The 27,683-nt window shown below is 47.7% G+C and overlaps 1 protein-coding gene across 2 annotated transcripts in view; it reads right to left on the bottom strand.

Annotated features, from left to right (window-relative positions):
* The window catches only part of FNIP1 (folliculin interacting protein 1), a 66,551-nt gene that overhangs the window by 8,604 nt on the left and 30,264 nt on the right, over positions 1–27,683 (bottom strand). Inside the window, exons 3-13 of one of the 2 annotated variants that reach the window (XM_034066744.1) lie at positions 20,895–21,038; positions 16,416–16,516; positions 16,108–16,182; positions 15,483–15,574; positions 12,687–12,770; positions 11,657–11,728; positions 10,811–10,946; positions 10,076–10,277; positions 9,220–9,305; positions 2,869–3,015; positions 777–946 (exon numbers count right to left, since the gene is read on the bottom strand). In XM_034066744.1, coding sequence (XP_033922635.1) covers positions 777–946; positions 2,869–3,015; positions 9,220–9,305; positions 10,076–10,277; positions 10,811–10,946; positions 11,657–11,728; positions 12,687–12,770; positions 15,483–15,574; positions 16,108–16,182; positions 16,416–16,516; positions 20,895–21,038 — 1,309 coding nt within the window. The remainder of the gene's footprint in view (positions 1–776; positions 947–2,868; positions 3,016–9,219; positions 9,306–10,075; positions 10,278–10,810; positions 10,947–11,656; positions 11,729–12,686; positions 12,771–15,482; positions 15,575–16,107; positions 16,183–16,415; positions 16,517–20,894; positions 21,039–27,683) is intronic. The other variant, XM_034066745.1, reaches the window with a different exon arrangement.

Below are 27,683 nucleotides of genomic sequence, written 5' to 3'. Positions count from 1 at the left end.
CTGTGCATGTGTTGTTCCAGAAGTACAAGGGCACTGCATGAATCCAGGGATGAGGGAACAAGGGTTCCAAGAGACCCTGAAGGCCAGCCTAACCAGAGCGTATCCCCTGAGTGCCATGAGTGCTGAAATCAAGTCTTCTTGCCAACTCCCTGGCCATTCCTGCCTATACCACAATAGGGCAACCTTGCACAACTTTCCTTTCACTTCCCTAACCAAATCCCATCACAGTTTGTGTACAGAACAGGACAATCTGACCAGAGAGTGGGAAGCTCACTCATCCCCTCTACTCAGCAATGAGACACTGTGACCAGCTACCTACTCAACTGAGGTTTGAGACCTGACCTAGTGGCTTGCTAGTCATGATTTCCTGCACTATGTCACTCCTTTGCCTGTTGTATTGAGACCATGTTCATGTCCTATCAGAAGACGGATTCCCTTGATTTGTTCTTTCTAGAACCAGGCTTACTGACAGCAGCATCCCCAAAAGATAGAGGGAGGCCCAGAGGAGTAGAATCCCCCATCATCACCAGGGCAGGTGGCTTTAAGAGAACTGCCATAGATGACTTTTTGGCTGCCATTTTAGAATTGATAATGCCTTAAGAAATTAAAGCACATATAAGAAAGAAAGTGAAATACAGCTTGAAATTCACACTTTTGTCTGCTTTTAGATCTAAAGAATTAATTTTGGGGGGGAAGTAGCAAGCATTCATGAAACCCACCATGCACACACCCACTGATGTGAAGCTGTTGGGGGTCTGGAGATGTTGGTCACCTACCGAGCTGTGCCCACAGCGGGTTGTAGGGATGAGTTTTGGCCAGCATGTCCACACTCTGGGAAGAATGCTTCTCCAGGAAGATCCTGATGGGCGGCTGGCCATTGGGCATGACAGTAGGGACCCAGGCTAGGTGGTTAGTCAGGACAGCAGTCAGCAAAGCCGGTAAAAACCTGCAAGCACAAGGTCCAACATCATTGTATTCCAGGTACACACTCAGGATGTCAAACTAATAGCAGTTCCGCATGCTGTATGGACCAAGGATTGCAGAAACAACCCAAGAGAGTCAGCAGAGATCATCCCGTTGGGTCCTGGTTTTTGGAGGAGAGAAGGGAGGGCTGCACCTCCCTTCCCACCCTGCAAAGCTCTTTTTGAGAGCATTTCAAGTAAAAGAAAACATTTTAAACTTGTGGCATCTCAGTCCCTCTGGTTGGCAATTACCTGAGACTTCCTATTCTGCAAGCTTTGTGCTCTACAGCACCTGAAAACCAACTTGCTTTGGTTCGCTGTAAGGTAACAGTAGCACCGTGCGGCCTCAGTCCTCCAGGAAGGAGATCCCAAAGCCTTAAGATCTGTGACTACTGAAGAGGAGGAAGGCTGCTGCTACCAAACCTATACAATAACAGGGTGCTGAATTCTTTCGTCTATGTGTCAGGCAATTTAAGCACATGTGGCTGCTCCTTTCCAAAAATAACCCCCAAAGTTGGGTCCAGCGAGGTTGTGTCCTTACCTTGGCACAACAGCATCCACCAGCTGAGCAAGGAAAGGAAAAACCTTTCTGAGGAATGTGAGCTATCTGAGGTATGGCAGTGATAGAGCATGGTCTGTGCTCCATGCAGGGAGCCTTTGCTTCCCAATCCCTGTTCCTGGCAGGAGGAGCGAGCAGAAGCACAGCCCGAGGCCCATGGGCCGACAGATGGTGCTGGTAGCTGCTGCAGTGGTTCAGGTGATGGGGAGGGAAAGTTCAGTGCCCAAGACCCAAAAGAAAGCTATTTCAATAGCATTGAAATACAGCATCAGGAACCTGCAGCTTAAATGTAGCTGTTTCCTCACCGGAGGCAGCCAAAGAAGGAAAGGAGATTTAGAACTGGACTGAAAAGGACACAGGGTTTGACTTTCCTCTTGCTTCCATCAGTGTGAATCTTCCTGTATTTTAACCAAAGCAATACAGGCAAACAACTGACCACTGAAACGTAATCAAGGGCTCAGAATGGCAGGGACCAGAGGGGCTAATCCCAGGAACACATCCACTGCAGCTGGAACACATTTTGAGAAAACACATTTGAACCCCTCACAGCTCCCTGTGGCTTCTCCCTGAGGCAGAAGGACCACACTGACCACTGTCACCTCCCACTAAGAGACAGAGAGGGTGACAACATTGGTGGCAAGGCTGAAAGATGGTGAGGAGCAGTCCCTTCCCTTCCCCACCCTGCAGACAGCAGCCTCCCCAGCTGGTCTCCAGTGCCATTCCCACTCCACCTTCACATGTTTATGCTCGTTTTAGGACTTCAATGGAGCCAAATGCTTTAAAAACTTCCCCTGTTCATGCCCTGGGGAAGCAGGAGGAGGTGTTGACAAAAGAGTAAATTTATCAGATTCTCCTATCAAGAACATTCTCTGCCTCACTTTCCAACAACTGCTCCTGGCTCTGGCCGGAGGGCAGGAAGGTGAGCACCAATGGAACACACCATTCCTTCAGTGGCATCTCACAGAAGTCGGGTTTAAGAGCAGTTTGCGGTCAGACAGGGTTGCAGACACGGCTCTAGCTGGATGTCTAACCTCGCTCATCATATGATAACTGATTCTGAAAGGCAGATTAATGCATTTCATAAGGTGTGTTCACCCCCTTCCAGACATCCACACCCATCACGTGCTTCCTATGGACATGTTTCAAGTGCTCAGCCTCCACCAAGATGCAGAGGGCTGGGGGAGCAGGCGTTTCATGGGATACCTCCCTTTAGTTTTAAAAAGGAGGTATTTATGGATGGCCTTTGGAATCTTTGATTTACCAGGATTTTAAAAACTGATTCAAAAATTGGTTTGAAATAAAAAGGCATTAAAAAGCTGTCATTTAAAACAGTGAAATCCACCATACTGGTTCTTAGAGGCATTTTCCATCAAGAAGGTGAATTCCTTCATGAAGCGATGGCAAAGCTGGTTCTTCTCCGGTGTCCCCGACATCATTGTAAGCCAGACGGGCTCCCCAATCCGCGGCATCGTGTAGAGATTGCAAATAGTTGTTCTGGAAAACAAACCCCAAAATCCATGAGACTAAAGGAAAGCCCAAAGGCAGAGATCCCAACCCAAAGGATTTACTGCAACAGTGACTTCCAGCTGACTTTTCTATCAGATATGAAGTTCCTCTTATCAATCATCACCCATTAGACAGTATGAATTCACCCTTCCACCACAGAGGGTTAAGCCTCAGGTTGTTCACACATCTACCTAAGCTGCTCCCAAACACAGTAACATTCACTATCACAAGTCAGTATCTGTCCTGTTCTGCATGGAAAAGAGATGAAGGATCGGTTGCTGCTGTCTCCCTCATTTTTCTCTATTTCATTCAAAACCTGTAATTCCTCTATAGTTCTGCCTGACTTATGACAGGGGCAGGTTTATGTGTATAAATTGATCAAAATACCTCAGCTTCCTCCCTCCTTTAAGAAAACTGATGTATGTCTAGGCCAAATGCACTGCAGGATGGATTTCTAGAGCAGGGGCCCAGCTTGCTCCATCAGCATTAAATACAGCATGTGAGAGTCACAGTTTCCCTGGATTCAAGGACTCTGCACCTACCCCCATCCTCTGAGACTCTATAGAGGACAGCAAATGTGTCATTAAAACTTTGGCTCAGCAGTAAAACACCAGATTAACCCCCCTCAGATTACTGTTAAACTCCTCTGGGCTCTAAAGCAATGATAGTTTAAGTACAGCGCCTACATTATGACACTACTGGAACCTGTGTTTTCCTCACAGCTCAAACGGGAGCCTGAAAAGAACCCAGAATAACGAAGGAAGTGACAGATCAGTTCAGGTTTCTCTCTATTCCCCACATGCACTTCTATTTCTATAAGAGGTTTTTCTGCTTCACAAGACAAAGATTTACATGATTATCCCTACCAGCACCTCTGATTTCTCAACGTCTTCTCTGGCTACGTTGGTCTAAACATTCACAGACCCCGCAGCAGTAAAGCAGTGACTGTGCAGGTCGGGCAACCACACTGAGGCAGGAGCTGCCAGCTCTTCCATGCTTTAGTGGTTAAAGGGAAACTCCCTGGGAAGCAGAGCCCGGCACAGCAGCTATGGTGTGAGGGTGCCTGGGGAGGAAGGAGTTACTCCATCATGGTTCCATGGCAGAGAGGAAAGAGCTGCATGGCAACAGGACCACAGAGGGCAGCAAAGGTGACCGTGCCCTGTGCCACAGTCACCGGGGCTGCTCAGGAAGATGGGGTTTGGGGGGGGGCACAGTGGCATTCCCTGCCTCATTTCCTCTACCAGTCTGCATTAAACACAATGTTCTCTTGTTCAGCCTGGACAAGAGAAGGCTCCTTAAGGGAAGACCTTAGAGCAGCTTCAGTGCCTAAAGGGGCTACAGGAAACCTGGAGAGGAGCTTGGGACAAGGGCCTGTGGGGACCGGACAAGGGGAATGGCTTGAACCTGCCCGAGGGGAGACTGAGATGAGCTCTTAGGCAGAAGCTCTTCCCTGTGAGGGTGCTGAGGCGCTGGCACAGCTGCTCCAGTGGAAGGTGTCCCTGCCTGTGGCAGGGGCTGGAGCTGGAGGAGCTTTAAGATCCCTTCCAACACAAACCATCCCATGATTCTATGAAAATCCATCCTGCAAGCTCACAATAGCCAAAATCAACCCCATCTTCCTCAAAGGTCCAACTTCCAGATGTTCCACTGACACACAGATAAGATGGAAAGCCAGAAAGCAGTCAGTGGGCTGGAGAAGGGGAAAGTCAAGTTATCCTTGTGCTTACCAGCCCCACAGCCCCCCCAGGGGCTCACTGTTGGCTGGGCCAGTTTGGAGCAGCATTAGAGGTGGGATTATTAAGGAAAGGTTTCTGTTCACAGCCCATTAACTGGAGTGGATGTTAAAGAGGCCCAGAGCAAGGGAGAAACCCCCACTTCAAAGCTCAAACCAAGCACTGAATCTTACCCCCCCAGCCAGGGCTGACCTGGGAAAGCTGAGGATAAATCCCACAACACAAAGCCCAGCTCCTTCCTCCTTCCCGTGCAAACCAACCCCGTGCCCAGCCTCTTGCAGCTCGGCTGTTTGGATGAAAGAGAGAAACCACTTCTGTGCTAAAGGCAGCGCATGAAAGTATTTGTTTTCGTTGAGCAGATAGCCCCAGTCTTGTGATTGTTATTTACTATTCTGGTAACCCTGGCTGCATCTGCGGCCGATAGTGTTTCCTCAGCCCCAGATCAGATTGCCCTGGCCATGGGCCAGCAGGCATGTGACTGCAGCACAGGGAACCCTCCAGCCCAGCCGCCACACAAACCAAGGGCAAGGATTAAGCTGCTTTCCAGCCGGGTAAAGGCAGGGGAACCGCAGCTTGTGGCGAGGAGAGGCACAGAGACACAGCCCGGAGAGAAACAGTGAAGCAAAGGGAAACATGACTGGAAAAAAGGGGAAAAAAAAAAGAAAGGAAAAAAGGCAACATAAATATCCAGAATATGACGCGGGAATAAACAGGAGCTGACAAATAACAAGCACTGAAACTCAGATTAACCCCTCTCGGCATATGGAGCAAGCAGCCCCCTCTGCTTGTCACCCCCCTGCATCAGCAGCAGCATGGGAGGGAAGGTTCAGTTAATGACAGAACCAGTTCCTTCGAGAGTTCATAGGATCCCAGCCTGGTTTGTGCTGAAGGGACCTTAAAGCTCCTCCAGCTCCAACCCCTGCCACAGGCAGGGACCCCTTCCACTGGAGCAGCTTGCTCCAAGCCCCTGTGTCCAACCTGGCCTTGAGCACTGCCAGGGATGGGGCAGCCACAGCTTCTCTGGGCACCCTGTGCCAGCGCATCTAAAATGGTTTCTGTTTGGATGCTGAACTCCAGCTGCAGTTTATGGGCACCTCAGAACTACTGATGGTGCAGCAGGGGCTGGGGGAGCTCCTCAGGAAACACCTTTGCATGGAAGAGTGGCTTGAAACCAACCCAAGCCCAGCCCAGCCAAGCGAAAATGAAGCCCTGAGCAAAGCCCTTCCTGCAGACCCACTGGGGTTTGTCTGCTCTGTGGGTGCAGATGGCACCAAGGCACACCCAGCACTGCCCCAGGCACAGCACGGCTGGGGCTCCCTCCTCACCCAGACACACCACAAACCTTCCCTGCCTTTGTCCTGGGTTCTGTATCAGCCTGGGACACGTCCCCTGCTGCTGCACACACTGAACATGGATGAGAGCATCCCTCTGTAGCCTCCTTCCTGCCTAAAGGAAACACTGACCTGCAGCACTGGGCAGCTCCTTATGGCTTTAACCTGCCAGAGGGGGGACTGAGATGAGCTCTTAGGCAGAAGCTCTTCCCTGTGAGGGTGCTAAGGCACTGGCACAGGGTGCCCAGAGGAGCTGTGGCTGCCCCATCCCTGGCAGTGTTCAAGGCCACATTGGACACAGGGGCTTGGAGCAAGCTGCTCCAGTGGAAGGCACTGGAGCTGGATGAATTTTAAGGCCCCTTCCAACCCAAACCAGTCTGGTATTCCATGAGGAATTCACATGCATTTGCTCCCTATCCGTATTACTTCTTTCCAAAGATGATGTTCCCTTAAAAAGGAAGAAGAAAACAAAAGCAACAGTCACTGCAGGAGTGCCGGAGCGGGGCACAGGGGCCAGCCTGCACTGTGAAGCACCCCTGGATTCACAGCACCATAAGCTGCTTACCAATGACTGGCATAAACCCTGGACCCAATCTGGCTGCCAGACAGCAGCGAGGTGCTTCCCCGGCCCCTATGCTCAGTGTTTCCCTGCCAATCTGTGCACTTGCACACAGGTATTAGCATGATGCATAATCTGCATTATCAATGTGCTGCGCTGGCCCTTGGGGAGGAGGGAGCCAAAATGTTTATGCAAGTACAGTAGCTTACTTCATAAATCATGTGTCTGCACAGCTGACAGCCAAGGAGAACTTTAAGCCTCCAAATTAAGTGTTAATAGCTAAATCCAGCAGTGCTTTAGAAAACTCAGAATCGCTGCAAAGTGAATAGTGTAGGCCTGGAGCTGGGAACTATACCGAAGGCAAAGTTATCAACAGCATCAGTTGATAGAAGCAGCCTAGAAGCTGCTTTCCCCTTGCAAAAGGGGAAAGAAGATGGGAAAGGGGAAAGATGAGAACAGAGGAAAAAGAGGGGAAAGGAAGAAGAAGATTCTCCTTATGGAAAACCAAAGACTGCAATGAGTTAATGCAGCACGGGATTACGCTTTAGAAACACCAACCCACTGAAGTCAGCACCCTTCTTCCCTCCAGCATGATGTGCTAAGAGGGCAGGAGCCGACGCAAGTCTCAGGTTCACCAAAGGACTCAGGCTCCTGACTTCCCCGTGACTCCAGTGGGAAAGCAGACGCCTAAAGAGATAATCATGGCCTAAATGGGTTTGCTGAACCTGTGCCAAAGCATCTTTGCATCCAGCCTGCAGCACTTAAATGTGCCTGTTTCCCCCCCTCTCCTTACCAGACCCGTACTGCATTGCTTTGAGAAGCAAGTGGTTCTTTTGTGCCACAGGAACACCTTTCTGGATGGCAGCACATGCTGCCACCCGGAGCCACAAGGACCTTGCCCAGGCTGGGGGCACAGGTTGGGGCACCCACTGCAAATGTAAAGCAGCAAACCCAAAGCAGCCGTGCCAAAGCCTGCAGCCCTGGGAAATTCGCTTATACAGAATGAAACTGGATTTCATTTACCTCGTTACGCTATTAAAGAGCAATATTTGTATCACCATGGAAACCTCTGCATGGAACTGGTGCTCAGACACACGCTCCCAGCGCTGGTTGTGCAATGGCTGTGTCATGTGAATGATCCCAGCGCAGGATGGTGCCAATCCGCAGGGATGTGATTTCCCCTCCTCAGCCCCACAGCAGCCTTCCTCATCTCATCCCATCCCACCGAGCTTCCCCAGGAGGAGGAGGAAAAAGCAACCAAGTGGGGTTTGGCCCCTGTGTTCAGGGTTATTCCTCCTGTGTGGAGTCGGGACACGTGCCCCTCCCCAGCGCTCTGGAACTGTTTAACTTGGAAGGATAAAGGCAATGGGGCAAAGTCCGCTGAGTGTATCTTGAGGGGGAATGCTTGGGGAAGGACCTGGGAAGACAGCTGGGGAGGCAGGAATGCAGGAACCAGCTCTGGGAGTGAATGGGGAGGAGAGGCAGGGCTGGGGACAGCAGAGTTGCTGAACTCGTCTGGAGCCCGTGGGCAGGATTGGCGGCTCCCAGCAGTCACGAGCTCCCTCTGCTCCCTCTCTTGGCACAGCTCATCCCATCCACCTCTCCCCACAGCCCCACGTGCTCTCCCTTCCCTGCCTCCTGTCCCTGCAGAACAGATCCAATGCCCTTCCCAGCGCCTGCTCAGAGGTGAGGTTCTGAAACGTAAACGCAGTTTAAAAACACACCGTGCCTGCATCCTGCAACAACTCCTAATCCACAGCACGCAGGTAGGAAGTGGACTGTAGAGACAGGAGCGAGCCCTCGGCATCCTTCGCTGTTCCGTAAAGCACATCCTGAAGTCAGGGTTTTCCTTTTATAACATCAGAGCACTGTCTCTTATAAAGTCTTTGGAAAACAGCTCTGCACTGGTTGTAAAGGAAGCTCCCTGCCACTCCCATGTGAGAGGAGATGAATCACTTGAAAACAGACGGATTTCATTTAATTCCCTCCCTGTGACTTAAACTATGGAAAGAAAATACAGTTAAATGCCAGGGATGTGCTTATCTGCATTACTTGGTGTAGTCACTGTTGAACAGAGACGCTACAGGTACTGATAGCAGGAGATTACAGTGCTGCATTTTACTGTGTGAAAAAGATAGTCCCCTCCTCAGTAGCTGCTTATCTCAAATGCCTTTAGAGCGGAATTTAGAGCAGGGTAAAGGTCCTGCTTTGCCTCACACATTGGGAAAACATGCACGAGAGGAGGATTTCCCTAACACGGCTTTGCAACCCTTTTCCCCATCTCAATGGGCCATAAAAGACAATTTAAGAGGTTGCTGGGAGCTTCTTTTCCACCTAAAGCACAGAAAACCTTCCTCATCTGTGTCCTGTTCACACCAAGCCCTGATGGCCACACACACTTGGCAATATCTGAGAACACAGACTATGACTTCCTATCACCAATACCTGCATCGTATGTGCTTCTGCAGAAGACTTTAGACATTACAAGTTACTTATTCTGCACAAAGATCCCCTCTAAACCAGACACAAGGGCCTTTGAAGACACAGTCACAAGGAGACAACAGCTCACCTGAATTCATTCAGGGCATCAACAATCCTGTTATAGGCCAAACTCCGCTGACTGGCATCAGCTGATCGGCGACTCATTTTCATAGCCTTGAAAACAATCATTAAGCAAGATAAGTAACACAGAGCTGCAGAAGCACAGAAAGCAAAGTCATGTGTTTGACTTTATCTTCCCTGCAACCAGCCATGCAAATACGGGTTTTTAAAGTGATAAAGTGATGATGCAAGTGCCAACTTTCTTATCTGAGGGAAGACAGGTAAGGCACAGGCATTTGCAGCCTGGGCTGCTTGTGTGCTTGTTGTCATCATTGAAGGCATAAAAGGGGTCAAAGTTTGCACTGCCATGCCAAAGTAACCACCAAGTATTTCCTAGAAGAGAGAGTTGAAGCAAATCTAATCATGTACTTGATACTTCAACCTTTGGGGTAAAATAAAGAGAAAGAAAAAGCGCTCAGTAGCTACAGCCTGCAATAGCCTAGAGGTAGGTTCTCACCCTGCGATCCACTAGACTCAGATACAGCTGGAACAGGGAAGTTGAGGTGGCCTTAAAAGAACTTTTCCCCTTGGCTGGTTCAGGATTACTGGGAGCTTACAGAGCCCCAGTGACTGTTCTCACTCTCAGCAATCCCTGCAGTGCAATGCAGCAGGCTCTGTCCTCCCCATGTTGTGCTTTTACAAGCAATAAGAAACGACACCAAAGATGCTGTGGAGCAAAGCTCTTTGTCGGTGCAATTCCTATACCCAACAGCGAGTTGATCCCACTTCTGTAGACCAGTAGCAAGTGTCAGGAGTTACATCTGACAGGGCTGGGGGAAACAGCCAGCAATACAAGTGCAGGAAGCAGAAGAGAACATGTTTACCTGTTCTATCGCACTCTTCAGCTTGTTCATGTGACTCTCAAAAAGAGGGAAGTGGGAGAAGAAGAACTCATTAAATTTGTTGTTTTCATCTTCATCTCTTGAGAGGGAAAAAATAACCCCAATTGCTATCTTCTTCTTCCTAACAATTCCCGGGCTAGGACCAGAGCTGTCATCTGACAAGTTAAAGCTTTCATCCATGGACCTTGAAGCATGAAAAACAGAAAGTTAATGTAAGCCACTGATTAAAGTGGTACATTTCCTTTATAATTCAATTCTTGAACATTTAACTTCAAGAAACACCGGCTGTTTGCAGGAGTTGTCTAATCATCACCTCTGATGCCATTTTTGACAAGCAACCCTTAACTGATCCTGCAATCAAAAAAGCTGGAACCAGATTCAAAGTGTCTGTGGGATCAGAGGATGGTATTTTAGTTCTCTCCCATCTCTGCCAAGAATTTGTGTTTTGAGTAGCATTTTAGGGCTTCTTATCCTCAAAAGCACAGCCCACGGGTTTACATCTTGCTGCAGGCTTCCCAGTTAGTGCAAAACACGGAATGCCACGAAGCAAACAGATCCTAAAAAAGATCAGGCATTGAACGCAGCCTGACTTACACCTCTGCAAATACCCCACAGAAAGCAACAGCGAGAGCAGATGTATGTATGCAGGAGCAGAATCAAGCTGACAATGACGGAAAACTCTTGGGCAGGAACCAGCACTCTCATTCCCCAGCTCACCATCGAGGGAAGACCCCATTCTCCAAGCTGGTAGTCTGGCTGCGACGCCAACGCCGCTGGTAACTGCTAGCACAGCTTTTGTTAAACGAAGAGCCCGGAGATGGAAACGGAGTGATGAGCAGACTGCTAAGAGATGCTGCAATAACAAGAGGAATAAATAAACATCTCTCCAGAAGAAAGAGCGCTTGGAAAATAATACCAGCAACTAAACGAAGCCCCCTGACATAAACTGGGGCTGCTTCTCAGGTGCCTCATCCCTTGTTTATCTGTGTTTCTTACCTAAAAATAACCAGTTTATACTAACATTAATACAAGGGTGAGGCAGACCTGCAGCTTTATGTAATAGACAATGTACAGACTGCACCTTGCTCATCAACCCTGAGTATTGGAAACAGATTCTTTGTGGAAAGGAGTAACGTTAATCACAGCCTTTAACAGCCTTCCCAATCTTAACTAAGTGCCCAGTATCCTGAATTTGGGAGGAGGAGCGGGGTGCTGTGGAGGCAAATGCCTGCTTTATCATTAGCATCCTCCTCAATCTGGAAAGGAGATGACAACAGGTATCATTTAGAAACACTGCAAGCTCATTTCAATATTTAATTTGGCTTGCTTATTTGCAGCAGGCTTTAATAAATTGCTCTGGTGCTGAGATTACCTCCGTGAGGTTCCTATTGCAATCCCCTCGACGCCTACACTTGTGTGTCTACATATAGGTATGCATTAATGCTTACATACAGCAAACCAGAACAAGCACATTTCAGCACAGGAAAGACTATCTGATGATGGCTAGATGTCTCAGGGAGTATCTTTGGAGTCTACAGGGTTAACACACAGAACAGGCATTACCAGATCTCGCTATCCCGCTGTCTCTGTCCTCATTCTGCTCCCTCCCAGGCATATCCATAGGGTTGCTATGAACTGCAAACCAAGAAATAGCAATTAGCAGGGGAATATACAGTTCCTTTCCTGTTTGCGGATCTCCGTGTAATTAATGAAACAAAACCATGCTCATTACTTCAGATCAACAGCACTGCACAAGGCCATCACCCAGAAAGGCTGCTTAGCTGAACAAGCCAAAACGCTCCTCTGAAAAGCTTCTCTGTATGTTTCTGTGGTCTATACCACTGATTTCCGTGCAAACTAGAACTTTGTTCCTTTACACAGACATTTTTCAATGACATTTCAATGTACCAAAAGGATGTCGGTCACATCGGGAGCACTCAGTGTATAGAGAAAAACAACATCACAGACCAATATAAACACGACTTCATTCACCTACCAGCTTTCTCAGGTATTAGATATATGATTTTAAGAGGACTTTACAATGCGGCCTTGAAGAAAGCACATGCTTTCAAAGCGAGCAGGGTGTTGGCTGTTCAGCTAAGCCATAAGCTGTCCAGATTCACAGTTGCATATAGACAAGATCAAGTGTCTCAGGCTCAATAGTCTTTAAATGTGCTACATTTCACAAACACGTGTGTGAAATAAAAGCTACTCGGCCATGGAAATAAGACCCAGGCACTAAAAGCAAGAAACGTCCATTTTAAATGAACCTGGATTAGCTTTAACTTGTACAGTCTGGTTGAAACGAGTCCAGATCAAACCAACTTCACGCATTGTGAAAGATTATTTCCAGAAATATTAAATCCACCATTAAAGTGGTGGGTTTCCAAAAGAAAGCAGCACAAAAGGAGGACCATTCCAATGCCTGCAGTCCTCGGGGGGATTTAAAGCATGTAACCAAAAAGGTAAGCGAGCAGGCACGGCTGTCCATGCAACCCCCCATGAGAATCTTATTTCCAGGGCCAGACTAGGCCTGCCCACAGTTGTGTCACCCCCGCTAGACTAGGCACACAGCACACAGCACACTGCAAACCTGCAAAGAAAGAGGCGCTCCGGATCAGGCGGAGCGGACCTTGCTCTGAGAACGCCCGCCTGGGGCTGCAAAGCTGGGAAAGACCTACATGGCAAAATGTAAAATACACAGGGGAGAATGAGGTTAGTAAAGCAGAACGGTCTGGAGGGAGGGGGCCAGGGCAGGGAGAAGAGAGAAGCCAACAGAAATGCAGAGTTTATGCAGGAGAACAGCTCTTACGCTTAACAGGAACGTGGATTCAAGGATACGGCTTACAGTAGGGCTATACAGCATTTATAGAACTGAAATAATGGACCCAGCTTTACACTGTCTCCCATACAAGGATGGGGTTTCTCTCCATGGATGCTTTTTTTTAAGTTGAGAAATGATTAATTTATGCAGGCTCAAAGCCCAACTGGATCACAAACAGGAGATTCATCGGGGAGTACAATGTTTGGCTTAAGAGCCACGCTGGTGGGGATGAGGAACAGGGCTGCTGAAGACCACAGGGAGGAAGGGGGAGAAGGGAGGCGGAAATTCATCTCAGTAGAACCAACAGAAAACTACAGGCTGAAGGAGTTGTTCTGAGGACAGTCAGTGCATCAGCTCAGTGAAATGATAATGTTGAAAACCAGTATTAGCTGTCTCTGGTATCCATTGTAAAATGAACACTGGGTTGTAAGTGTACCAGGGAAAAAGTGTGTTTGATGTACGCAGGAGAAATGCATGGGTATTTTTAATGAGTTAGCTGCCATTCTCTCTCCTCAATCTGAAGTCTTCTGATTTTGACAAGGGGCTGTAGGGACAGGCCAAGGGGAATGGCTTTAACCTGCCAGAGGGGAGACTGAGATGAGCTCTTAGGCAGAAGCTCTTCCCTGGGAGGGTGCTGAGGCGCTGGCACAGGGTGCCCAGAGAAGCTGTGGCTGCCCCATCCCTGGCAGTGTTCAAGGCCAGGTTGGACACAGGGGCTTGGAGCAAGCTGCTCCAGTGGAAGGGGTCCCTGCCTGTGGCAGGGGTTGGAGCTGGAGGAGCTTTAAGGTCCCTTCAACTCAAATCAGTCTAGGGCTCCATGGTTATACAAAATACAAAGGCTGCACCCCAACAAAGGTCCCTGCCATTCTCTCAGCTCTTCACTCCTTAAAGGAAAGGATGTGACCACTGCTTGTTTTTAAACCAAGGTATCTAAAAAAAGCAGCTTGTAAATAGCTCCCAACCAAACCACACGGATCCTTCTCCTCCTATCACAGCCTGGTGAGAGCCAGCGAGTCAGGAGCTGCTGAACACAGTGGTCAGAAATGCTGCAGTTACAGATTAACTTCTTCACCTGCTTTAACCACGGTTCCCTCTGCGCTGAACCAAGACCTGCAAGCACCCACTGTGGAACTGACTGCAAACCTGTGCAGCTCCATTGCAACGACAGCTCCAGCATCCTCTTCCAGCAGGCAAACTCATCACTTCTCGCTGCACATCCTTGCACCAAGGTGCCTGTACCCAGGCAGTTATCCTGCTCAGTGGGCAGGAGTCCTCCTCACCCCAAAGCTGGGCACAGATAACCCTGTGGCACTGGCTACATCTAAATCATAGTGAGCCCATGCCTAACAGCTGTGTTAGCTGAATTTGAACTCGCAGTTTAGATCACACTGGTGATACAGCAAACTTTTGCCAAGTGCAAACCACAGCAAAACCCTGGAAGTTGATGAAGTGAGTTCCTCTCTAATCTTAGATTGGGCACCTCATCCACTGCTGCACTGCGAAAAACCACAACTGAAGCCTGAAAGGAATACTGGATCTTAAGGAAAAATACATCTCTTCAACTTTCCTGACTTAGTAAATTCAGGAAGCATTTAATATATAAGATTCTTACAAGTTTAATTGGCTACCCTTATAAATGGGAATGATTGCAATGAGGTATAGAGCTTTTGAACCCAGAAAGCATTTAAGCCCATGTCAAAGCCAGAAACCCAGTTAGAATAACTAAGTCATCAAGGTCACTCCTTCCTTCCAAGCCTAGGGAAGTGTGGTTTACAGACAGCAATGTTCTGGAAAGCAAATGTCAAAAGCAGCCCCTCATTCCACCTGCTACAAGAGCCATTTGCTTGGGAAGTGAACAGTCTAAACCAAGGGGAAGGGAGAATGGGCTGAAGAACCCCTTAGGTTGCCACACTGGACAACCAAGCACAGGATCTTCTTATCAGCTCTTTTCCAAAGGGAAGAGCCAAGACTCCTCTTTCTGTTATCTGATGTTCATGGAGCCTTCACCCACAGCACCTCCACGAAGGCCAAGAACCAAGAGGCTCTTCCAGACTGCTTAGCTTCCATGGTCTGACAGTGAGAAAGAGGAGAGAACAGAAGATGTTGTGCCTGATCTGATCAGAGCTGCAGCCCAACTGTGCCAGGTTACCTCTGACTGGTACAAAGCACGCAGACACACGTGCTCAGGTGGCCAGAGTACAGGAGAGAATGAAAATGATTAACAACATAAACCCATGGAGCTGAGCCAGGCAGAACCCTTCCTGCCTGATCTGAGAGACGCTGCTCAGGAAGTTCTACAGGCTGGCATTTTCCATCTTCTGCATTTGAACTTAAGTGTATCTCAGTACTTCTACTATGTATTTTATATACACATACACAACAGTATGTATCGAACCACTGCCACTGCTTGAACTGTATGATTCATTCTCCTTCAAAGCACACCAACACTAATTTCCTCTTATACCTTTAGGTTTTTTTCACTATCTGATTCTATTTAGAAGACTTTCCTATTCTAGAACATATGTTACTTAAAGATACCAGGAAACCCAATCTGTTTGTAATTACCTATATTCCCAAGAAGTCCATTCATAATTGTACTGTGGTCAGGCTTTAACGTATTGCTGTCCTGATTAATGAACTCAAGACTGTCCTGCAACCTGTAACACACATAAAACATACAACAGAAACAGTGATTTGCATTTCAGTAGAGTATAGTGGTACTTCATTACAGCCTGAATGGAACAAACAAGACAAGAACACAGGCTTCCACTAGAAGAAGCTTTCCTAGCCTAAGCCACGTTCTCAAGTGGGTCAGTTAATACACACAAAATTAACCCCCAAACCCTCTAAAGCCAGATGGTTTTATAACATCTTTTCTTCATCTTGGACTGAATTCCCTAACCCCAGTGTTCTGTCCTCATCCCTTCTCCTGTGGTGGTTGGAGGTGCTTTTATACAATATCAAGCTTCACCACATCAGCATTAAAGGAATGGTTCATTCCTTCACTTAATGCAAACTGAGGTGCAGGCAACTGCAAGGGAAAGGTGAGGACACAAGTGATAGAATGTAAAGGATCAAGGAACAGTAACTTCTTTTCCTAGAGAAAGTAACTGGAGGGTCCAAATAACGTCTTTTGTGTTCTGACATACATCTGCTCATGTGCAATAGGTACAATTTGCAATGGACTCACGTATTCAGACTTCCATAGATGCTGCTTCCAGTGCGAGCTGTGAAAACCTTGCTGAGCATGAGCTGAGGAGGTGAGCTGGAGGACAACAAGGAAGATGTCAGTCAGAAACACAGTGCCAAGACAGGCTTTGCTTTCTGCTGCACAACCCTCCAGGCTTTATAGACCCAAACAACCTTTTGTGTTAAAAGTAACCACAGAATAAAGCAAACCCAGAAATTCCCTTTGCTCTGCACTTGTGGCATTTAGTTCATTACATGGTACACTAAGGAGTAAGGCTTCCGAAAAGAGCGGTAAAACATCAATCTTACCGGATCTGGTGAATCTTCAATGTGGAACCCTTATAGCTCATGGCCACAGAGCCAAACATCATCTCTCCAAGCATGTTAGCATCTGAGGAACACCGAGAACCCTGCAAAATAAGCCCACCAACATCTGGTTTTGAGGATTTTAGAAGCACATTCCTATTAGCAATATACATCTAAGGAAAAGATTCTTTATTTAAAAGATAGACATGCAAACCATCTTGCTATCCCACTGCTGAACACACTACATTGACAAGCTCAATAAAGATAATGCCAGCATAGACAGTGATCTTCACACTGGCAGTGAGCTAAACCACTAAAATCACCAGCAAACCTCACCTAACCCAGCACAGGGGTGAGAGGAAGCAGATTGCAACTGCGCTGAGTCAGGGGACTAAAATGCTCACGTGTTGATAACACACTTTACTGAACAAGAACCATTAGGCTTAAACCTTGTGTCTGCTTGACAAGAATCACAAGTTCCCTGGAGCTGTTACAAAGCCTGTGCACTGGAGCCAAGTTGGAGCAGTGCTTTCTCGACCCAGACTGACCGATAACTTATCCATGGATGGTATTTTGTATCTGATGCATCTTTCCCTGGTGCTCCTGTGATGTACCAGCAAAGAGTTATCATGATGCAAGGCTTAAGCTGTGCTTCTCGGCTGGTGATAGCTTGCTGTAAGGCACACTGCTAGGTACAGAGGAGGAACCTCATTGTGCCACATCACAGGCTAGAGCAAATACAGCAGACAAAACTTAGAATTAAAAAGTTACTCAGGGCAATCAACTGGAGATTATTGCTCAACTGACACTTGTCTTGTCTGTATACTTTCAATGACTGAGATTACTGCCCCTTTATCCAGGGCTGTTTCATCTCTAAATAGGAACATTAGTGCTGGGTCTCAATTTGTGCCTTGGCCTGGACAATTTAAAGAGCTCAGGCAGTTCATAGAGTCATAGAATGAAGGAGTGGTTTGTGTTGAAGGGACCTTAAAGCCCCTCCAGCTCCATCCCCTGCCACGGGCAGGGACACCTTCCACTGAAGCAGCTTTCTCCAAGCCCCTGTGTCCAACCTGGCCTTGAGCACTGCCAGGGATGGGGCAGCCACAGCTTCTCTGGGCACCCTGTGCCAGCGCCTCAGCACCCTCACAGGGAAGAATCTATTCCTAGTATCTAGGAACAGCTTAAAGCCATTACCCTTGTCCTGTCACTACATTCCTCTGTAATCCTTCCAAGAGGTTCTTAAATCCAGTCACAGAAATAATCTTGTGTTTGGAAAATGCCAAATGCCGTATCTCCATATCCCTTACCCAAGCTCTGAACTACCAGGATCCTCACCTGAATTCCTACACAGGCTTGGAATATACCTAACTACTTTGCTCAGCACCAGCGGGCTCAGAGCATAACCAAGGCCAGGGTGTCCACACTGTGGATTCCTACCAGCAGTATGGAGTCCTATGAGAGTGACCTCTGGATGTTTCTGCTCACATCAGCTCCCAGAGCAAGGGCAGGACCAAGGGAACATGAATCAGCCAAAAGGCAATGCACTTGGAAGACTTCTCAATTTTTAGCTCTTCTCAAGCACTTTCAGTTACGATGATGGTGCTTCATCAGACTCCTGCTAACCTCTGAAATCTGCTATCAGCGCAGGAAAGATAGGGGCTGACTCAAAGGAGTAGCCACAGCTATAAAGATGAGGATAATACGACTGCAACGTTTGTTAGGATTCACATGACAGGGCAAAATCCAATCATTAACTGGGTCTCAGAGAAATTCCCCTCTTTCCCTCCCAGGATACCATGCACCGGAGGCAGTACTGGAAAAACGAGACTTCAAAATCAGTCAGGATGAGCCAGCAGCTCTAAGGAAGCATAAGCACAGACATTAATGGTTCTAGGAAATGACAGGTCTGGCAGCATCATGAAATCCTCCAGGAAGAACACTGCAAATTGCTACAGCCAAATGTTACGATGGGTGGTTTTAAACCTGTTGCACACCTCCAAGGACTCATCCTGAATAAACGTCAGGCTCTTGATGGTTGGTTTTGGCTTCAACTTTCTGCTGTGGTGAGGATCTCATTCTAAAGCTGAGGAAAAAAGCTCTCAGCTAAAGTATTGATTTTCTTTGTCAAGCAATCGAATTAAGAAAACCAAGTGAAAATCAGCTGCTTTCCAATTCAATTATAGGAGTTTCCCTTCCCTTTGAAAGACAGAGACAAGCACTGCTAACGGCAAAGGGTAAGATGCACCCATGACCTGTTTCAGTCTGGCATTTCATCTACACTTAATTTTACCATACATAACAGAAGATGCCCATGTTTAATACATGCAATATGGAAACACTGCTACAGCTCAACTCTGTAGGCCTTTAATGCTGCTAAACAAGGGTCATTCAAGACCAAAGCAGAGCGCACTCAACTGAGGAAAGGGGTGAAATATTAAAAACTCAAACAAAAAACAGCCAAGGAGCATGTGTCAAAAAGGGCACAACCTCCAGCACTGACAGCTTGGACACCCACCAATGCTCCAGGTCAGATTTACTAGCTCCCATAGAGCCTGATCACAAAACACACCCAAAGCGTGTGTTAGCGTGCATTAGCATCTTAGAGGCAGCTCAATTTGCATGATTTGAAAATTAGGTTTCTGAATATATTGACACCATTTAATATTCCACTTGCTGCTTGTATTGTCTTAGCAATAACTAAGTACAGATGGCAATTAATAATGCAGGACAAATAGATGTCAAATCATGATCAACAAATGAGAAGGACTTTCAGACAGGCAGGTAGGTACTGGGGTAATACTCATCTCATGCACATAAGTTATCATGGGCAAGCTTGGAACCACATTCAGCTTCATCTTAATGGATTCTAATCACATTTGTGAGGGATCTGGATAGGACATAATTAAAAACAGGGAAGGCTGGAACAAAGCCCTGTGTTTCAGCTTGCAATTAGAGTTGCTCGTATACAGTCCAAGCGTATTTCAACAAGGAAACATAAAGAACTATTTAAAAAGTCCTATAGCATTGTATTATTTGAGCTTCCATTTTATAGCTTTCGAAAGCAAACAAACAAAAGGGCCTATAAATACTACAAGTACATGAAGTATCTCCTGAGGTTTCACATGCAGCAGTTAGAAGATGGGGAATGCCAGGCTGAGTGATGTCTGCGCACACTTATTCCGGCCCTTCTGCATGCATGACACTGACTTTTAGTGTGCAATAAAGAACTCTTGTATTTACAGCTCCCTGCTCCCTCATTGGGAAGCCTGGAAGGAGCAGCAGGTAGTTTACAACAGATATCCAGCAAAGTTGGAATCCTCACCACTTTCTGAGCGTGTCATGTAGCTGCGCATCATTTCAGCCCAACTCAGGTTTTGACCAAGTGATACCCATGAGGAAACAGGGACTTGAAAGGGAAAACTTTCCACAGCCTTAAAATACACTATCATGCCAACCACTGAAGTTAATTCTCTTTAATAATGCTGACCATTGTTTGCACAGAGCCTGCCCAGTAGGAGAAACAATTTCTGGATAGTGGGGGGCATCATTTCTCTTGGTCAGACAATGCATGAAGGAGGTTATTCTGTGCTGGGAGGAAGCCGCTGACAGAAATGGCTCTTCCTTTCAGAACCACAGCTAAATGCCCTTCCAGGAAGGGAGGATTGGGAAACAGATCTTCAGCCACCTTAGGAAAGCTGTGGAAAAGAGTGTGATGAGACAGAGAAAACAAGAATACGCAGCTCGCCAAATAGAGCAAGAGCTGTCGTGACAGTGGGAAAGTCAGTACTGAAAGGTTCTTCATTTATATCTATAGAGATTAAGCCATCGGTAGTACTGTACTGCAGAACAGGTTGTGGAGATAGCAGCTTCCCTCAAACACACAATTACTTCATTACAAAGAGTGGAAGGGCTTAGTTCTATTTTAGGGCGGCTTAATATAAAACACTTGTGATCCATGGAAGGAGAGATGACAGAAATATATCCGTGTCAGATGACTCCAGCTACTCTCCCGGCCAAAATCTCTTATGTAAAATGTAACTCAAGCACACCGAATCCCTTGTTATAAAGCTGTTACTCAGCCTCTCCCTACAGATAGTGCTTTTCTCTGTTATTCCCCTAGTATTTAGCAATGAAGTAAAATAAACTACCTCACCTATACCAAGGGAAGGTATTTGTGCCAAGTCTCATTGTACGGAACCAGTGTTATCACCAGGGCCACGAGACAGAACAAATGCCCTGGAGAAACCTCTGCCATTCAAGACCCATCCCAAGAGAACCAGCTGGTTGGTTTTACACTTGTTCAGCCCCGAAGCTACAGAACTAAACATTACTGACTCAGACCCAAAGTCAGATTTTGACTGAGAACTGCTCTCCACTGCCAGCCTCCAATTTCAAGCCCTTTACAACATTCAGTACCTCACCTGACACTGGTATTTGACATGGGTTATGCAAAAAAACAACACAAAGGCAAAAGTGACTCACCTGGTATTTTGGGCATTGCTCTTTCGGATCAGAGAATGAGGAGGATGAATTGATTGAACTATCCAAGGAAGAAGAACTGTCTCCTCCGGGCTTCAGTTGGCAGCACTTCCCAAACACTCGCACCTGAGCATCGCTGCAGAGTTTCTGAAACACAATGACATGCTAAGATCCACGATCTGAAACCACTGCTTAGCAGCACTGTACCTACCTGTTTAGGTAAGATATTTAACAGCTCAAAGGTTTATGCCCCAGGAAAGCAGTTAACAGAGGACATATTAGCGTCTCTTGCAGCCTAGATGTACATGAGAAGGTTGATCTGCAAGCCAGGAGCAAACAGGTCACTCCAGCTCCATTTTCCTAAGTAACCATCCATTTCTAAAGTTTTACAAATGACTTTATAAGATCCAGGATTAGGAGAAAGGATGGTACCAAAGCATTAAAAGGCAGGATGGCAACAACAGGCTCCAGCTGCCCAAAGGGGCAGAGGTGACCCAGTGGTGTGATGGGCACAGATCCTGACCAGGAGCAGATCATCATGTACAGGAAAACACGCTGATTAGGAATAATTCAGCAGGAACACCACAGGATTGAAGAGATTCATTTCACAAGGATAACTGAGGATAAAAGATACTGGTTTTAGAGATCTCTCTCTAGCTGTGTCTAAGTCCCCATGTCATATTAAAGAGTGGCACAGAGGTGACACGTTCCTCTTGTTTGCAGTACAAGGGAATTGTGAGGCTGAAAAGGGACCAAGCTGAACAACACAGTCAGTGTTACAGGGAAGCCAGAGAAGTCTCACAGAGCGATGCAGAAATGGTCCTAGGAGTGATTTACGATGGAGATACAGGCATAAAGCATGGGATAAGAGGGAGTCAGGAGGGCTTGGATGGAACAGGAACACAGTGGCAGGACCTGTGCCAACTGTGCACACACAGTATTGGCCATCACTGGCATGGGAGATGCTTCACTACTGTTTTCTTCACTATTTAAAAACACCTGTGATTTCCCCTGTGAATCTGGCATCCCAAGGAGAAACAGCATCCGTGTTAGTCAATGCCATTTGAGAAAGCATTAGGCAGCCCTCTTCACCTAAAGATCTCAGTGTATTTAACATGTACTCATTACATTTTAACACACCCACGTTAAGGTTGGAGTTACTTCCATTTGCCAGTGGGCAGCACCAGGAGACAGAAATAGCCTACGCTGCACTAAATTAGACACTAACTCTGCCCTAAAACTTTCTTAATTAACATGATATTAGGCACAAGCTCTTCCCTGTGAGGGTGCTGAGGCGCTGGCACAGGGTGCCCAGAGAAGCTGTGGCTGCCCCATCCCTGGCAGTGCTCAAAGCCAGGTTGGACACAGGGGCTTGGAGCAGCTGCTCCAGCGGAAGGTGTCCCTGCCTGTGGCAGGGGTTGGAGCTGGAGGAGCTTTGAGGTCCCTTCCAACCCAAAGCACGCTGTGATCCTATTAACATTCCCTATACAATCACCAAACTAGAAGAGCAAGCTGGAAGCAATCCCTATGGGAAGCAAGGTTCAAGGGACCGATGGAAATACAGCAGTGCTGTCATGCATCACAGGTTCACCTCTGGCCCCACTGGTCCATGTCACAAACTCCCCCCTTCATTCAAGAACACAAGTAGTCTCAATCTTGAGTAGCTATGAAAAAGGCACACAGAGAAGTGTGAAATGAAGGCACAGGGAAGTAACTTCATGGCTGCTTGATAACCAGCAACAAAAAGACAACTGCCCGACTGCTGCAGAGGGGTTCTGATGAGGGAGAAGATGGGAATCCCATGCCTCTGCCCTGGGCTGTGCAGATTCCTTAGTTAGGGACAAGTGACTTCTATTCGGCCTTAACTGGGTGAGAATTAGCAAAACAGCAGAACATGTCAGGGATGAGTGAGCTCCACGCAGCATTCTGCAGTGCTGCTCCCAGCACAGAGCTGCAGCCATGGAAAGAAAGCCTTAAGGAACAATGTGCAGACAAATCCGTAACCCTGAGCAGAGGGGAAGGAAGCATTCAGCAGCCCTGTGCTTCACTGGCATCTATGCCCCCCCCAGCAGCATCCTCTCCTTACAACATCGCTGTATTCATGCAATATGGAGATGTGCTAATGGCTCGAGCACAGCGCACAATGGCTGGAACATGTGAATGATCATCATATGACTTCAGCAGGAACTCGTGAACTCGCATTGCATTTTATCTCTGACACAAACAACAATGTCCCAGGCTAGGCAGGCATCATGTGATAAAACCACATCAAATCCACAGGGTTACAGCAGCTTTTGCAGGCAAACCACAGCTCGGCTTGCATTTTCCATCAGATGTTGAAAGTTCCTTCTCAAAAGGCACGATTCTAACTGAGCTTCCTGGGGACTGGGAAGCCACATATGCATTGCTACAGGTGGAACAAACCCTCTGTGCATTAAAAACACACAGGCTATGTTTGCAAATTGCTTACTTTTAAATAATTTTTTCTCAATATCACTGCGTTTCACTGCACAGCAGCTTTCCTTACATCCACTGGGGAGCCTGGTACCTTGAAGTAATAGCTGCCTGATTTAAATGGCAAACCAGGAAAACGGCCTCTGCTTGGCCTCTGCAGTGGGGTTTAATGAAGCAAGACTCCTGCAAGGAGCCTGTAAATGAGGCCAGGATCCTTCAGACACCCCTTTCCAGAACTTGCTGACCACTGAATCCCTCCTAAAATGCAGCTCAGGGATGAATTTTGGTGTTTGCTCTCTTACAACTTAGCATGTGCTTAAGACCAACCTGCTGGAGAATGAGATCAAGCACCCACAGTGCGCCTCTCTGCAGTTTGAGACTCCTCAAGTCAGTGAAATCCTAGCCCCTACAGATCAAAGCAGTGGGATTACTCACATTCCAATATACTATTCCACACATATTCAAGCCAGCTTTCCAGAAATACAAAGATAACTTAAAAGCATTACGAACTGCACACGGGAATGTTTGGGAACTGTGGATTTTCTTCCCAAACACCGTTGCGACAGATGAGATCCCGAGGCAAAGTGCTGCTGGAGCCCTCCGGAACGCTCCCGTGTCCTGGAAGCAGAACATCTGCTGGAAGGATGCCGCGGGGCAGCTGCTGCTCCTGGCTCCACGCTGCTTTCCCCGCTGCGGTCACACTCCGTGTTCCTTCCCTGCCAGCTCGCTGCGGATTCCACCCAGCTCCAAAGGCTTCCTGGCAATCACAGCTCTTACGTTAGAGGTCATCATCTGCGGGAAGCCTTGGGGACCTCTCAGGTAGAAATGGAGATAACTCAGTCTTTATAGTACAACAGGGTACAAAGGAGTTTCCTTCTGCAGTGCTGCTGCTGGAGTCTCTTTTCTCCACTTCTTATCAGCAAAGACCTTTAACTCTTTGCCACGAGGTCTATAAATTCCTCAGTGGGTGGAAAGCACGTGCCCAGGAAGAGGAGTTTCTGCTGGGTGAGTTTTGCTTTGGGGATAAGAAGAAAGTTGAAAGGAGCCTGGCATGTTGAACTAAATCCAGGCTGTGTGCATGAGGGCTGTGAGTGGCAGAAGGGAACAGAAATGCCATCATATGCTTTACTCTTTGCCTCCTCTTCTGCAACAGCAGGTGCTCAAATACCACTGTGGTGGCAGTGACAGGGAAATCTGTACCTCCAAGCAAAGCTGCCACTCTTTGTCCCTCATTTCTAGAGCAGGGTTTTCAGCAAAGCTGGGAAAATATTCCAAACTAGATAAATAAACTCTTTTGCTCTATTAATATGCGTTGCTCTGGATTTGTCATTAAATGTATGCATCTGCCTAGGATATGAGAGTAACCTGAACAGGCATTCACTCCTTCCCTCCAAGTGCTGCTGTAAAAATCCAGGATCCTTCCTAAAATGCAACTGTCAAGGTGCTGCATTCTCCCTTTATTTCCAGGGTTGTCAAGTTCCTCGGTTACTGAAAGGTCAGTGGATGGAGTGAACACAACCGACAGCTGGATGAAGACTTTGGTGCCATGGTTTAGTGTGAGGTGTCCCTGCCCAAGGCAGGGGGGCTGGAATTGGATGATGTTAAGGTCCTTTCCAACCCAAACTATTCTATGATTCTATGACACCCCCCTACTCCACCAGTAACCCTCCATTCCTGCTTAGAAACCTGTCCATCAAGAGCCAGAGACTGGAGTCTCATTTCACACAACTCACCTGAAAGCCAAAGGCTCACTCTCCAGTTACTGATCCCTCAAAGCCATTTGCTGTCCAACATGTATCCAGTGCTCGAGTATATCAGAGCACGTAGCTAATCCTGGCTTCTTTAAAACAGCATTCCATTTCTCTACTTTGGGATCAATATCGCATTTGGAGTGACAGAAATTGTGGCGGCAGGAGATGAAGTGTCATACGGCCTTTCAGTTATGTTATCCCAATGATGAAGACAACTCGGTTACATGGCAAAAGCAAACTTTTTCACTCCCCCATCCACGTCTACCTCTAGAGCTCACATTCTGAATCCCAGCACACTCTTTCTCTTTCATTTCTTCCAGGAAACAAGACAAATCCTCCTGAAAATCCTCTTCTGCCTCCGGGTCCTGGAGCAAGTCACTGCCCTTCTCCAAGTCCTTGTTTTTCCCCCTTCTCAGGGAAACCACCTAAACTCTAGATCCCCGTTCAGCACATGCTTAGCGCTTGCTTTCCTTCTTCCCTCCTCCTCATGGTCCCTTAACATCCCGCCTTCCTCTCTGGACTCCATGCTTTCCTCCAGTCTGACCTTTAGACTGAGAGAACCTTTCAGCTGCACATCATCAGCATGAACATCCACCAGCACCCCTCTTGAGTCAAATCCCAAAGGGTAACCTCTGTCCTGCCATGTGTCACCAGTGGACCACAGAAAAGGGATGCCTAATCCCATCCCCGAACTTATTCAGCTTGCTCCAAGGGAAGCCCTGGCACAACATCCCCTTTCCCAGTATCTTTGGTTTACTCCACACTTCTCCCTCACGGCACCTCCAGTTCTGTGGCCTCTTTATCCCACCCAATTTCCAGCCCTTGACAGAACATTCCTCATACTGCAGCCTGCCTTTGCACATGGAGAGGTAACCCCTGTGCCACACAACAGCACTGTGAGACACAAGAGAGATGCTGGGTGAGGCTGGTGTGAATGCGGCGTCAGGGTTGAGAAGCCAAGCATGGGGGTCAGGAAAGGCAGAGGCGAGCTGAGAGCTCAGCACCTGCCAGCACCTGGCCTCTGCACCTCGAAAAGGAGCTGCTTGTTGTGCTTGGTCTGAAAGCTGAACCGGGCTGGGAATCTGGTCCTGAGGAGCTTATGTGTGCTCACACACGGCTCCTGGCTTGGGAGCCCAATGGGATGGATGCATGCACATGGAACTTCACACAGCCACCAGGCAGGGAACTGTGGGAGGAAGAGGAGCAGAACAGGCACTGGAATGTGTCTGCCAGCAGAAACCAGTAACTGTCACCTGCAAATCAAGTAACACAGCCCCATTGGAAATGAAACACTTACTAGTAATGAAGAACAAGCTCTGAAGCAACTCTGTAGAGGAGGCAGTGGATCAATCCCATGAGCTTGCCTGTCAAGTACTGGGATTCTGTGATTCTGTGATACCCAAAAACCCATGGGAACCTGTGGATCAAGGCTATTTAGTAAAGGCATCAGCAATCCCAGACTGGTTTGTGCTGGAAGGGACCTTAAAGCTCACCCAGTTCCAACCCCTGCCATGGGCAGGGACTGCTTCCACTGGAGCAGCTTGCTCCAAACCCCTGTGTCCAACGTGGCCTTGAACACTGCCAGGGATGGGGCAGCCACAGCTTCTCTGGGCACCCTGTGCCAGCGCCTCAGCACCCTCCCAGGGAAGAGCTTCTGCCTAAGAGCTCATCTCAGTCTCCCCTCTGGCAGGTTAAAGCCATTCCCCTTGTCCTGTCCCTGCAGGCCCTTGTCCAAAGCCCCTCTCCATGTTTCCTGTAGCCCATTTAGGCACTGGGAGCTGCTGCCCTGGAGTATTCAACATGCAAATGCCTGTCCTGATGCATTTCCTCATTTCCTAGTGTCACAGGGCTGGAAAGGGCAGCCACTCTCTTCTGTGATACTCTATCAAGACCCAGGGGAATTGCCCCACTTCCTGATGCTCATGACACAGCAGCCTTCCAGCTCCGTTTACAGAGCCCAGGATCAACATCCCATCCTCTGGAAAGCTAGGAAGAACCTCTCCTGCTCAGCACCAAAAAAGGCATAGGAGGCCCAAAGGGGGATCTCTCTGGCTCTCCCATGCCAAGCACCCACAGCTGCCCGCCAGCAGATCCGCACCCAGCCTCAGTGGGAACACCTGGCACTGCCTTCAGCCAACATTCCCGGAGCCTTCCGGCTGCTGCTGTGCTCCGCTCGCCAAGTTTAACTCTAGCAAGGCCCAGGAAAACCATCCCTTGTCCTGTGCAACCAACATACTCCAATGGCCATAGTGCACACCCCCAAGCTGCCCTGTGCTGTGCCGCTGTGCAGCATCCTCACAACACCCTGGGGTACCGAATATTTGGCTTTACTGAAGCACGAAGAGGCTGAATCTCCAATGAAAACACAAAATCCTGATTTGCGTTATAGTCACATTTCTCTCACGGATCGTATGAGCCCAGTAATGCTTTAATAATTAGAGCCCAGGTTGGTGTGAGCACATACTCTGCAGTTTTCACTCACAAAGAAGTCAGAGCCTACCTTTCTATATCCTGAAGCATCTGTGTCTGGAAAAGTTTGCTCTGATGCTCCTTGGATTTTATCACCATCCCTTCCTTTACAGAATCC

Source organism: Melopsittacus undulatus, chromosome 10 (assembly GCF_012275295.1).
Source record: "Melopsittacus undulatus isolate bMelUnd1 chromosome 10, bMelUnd1.mat.Z, whole genome shotgun sequence".
Lineage (NCBI taxonomy): Eukaryota > Metazoa > Chordata > Aves > Psittaciformes > Psittaculidae > Melopsittacus > Melopsittacus undulatus.
The sequence above is the reverse complement of the archived record's forward strand: the minus strand, read 5'-3'. Positions and strand labels throughout refer to the sequence as shown.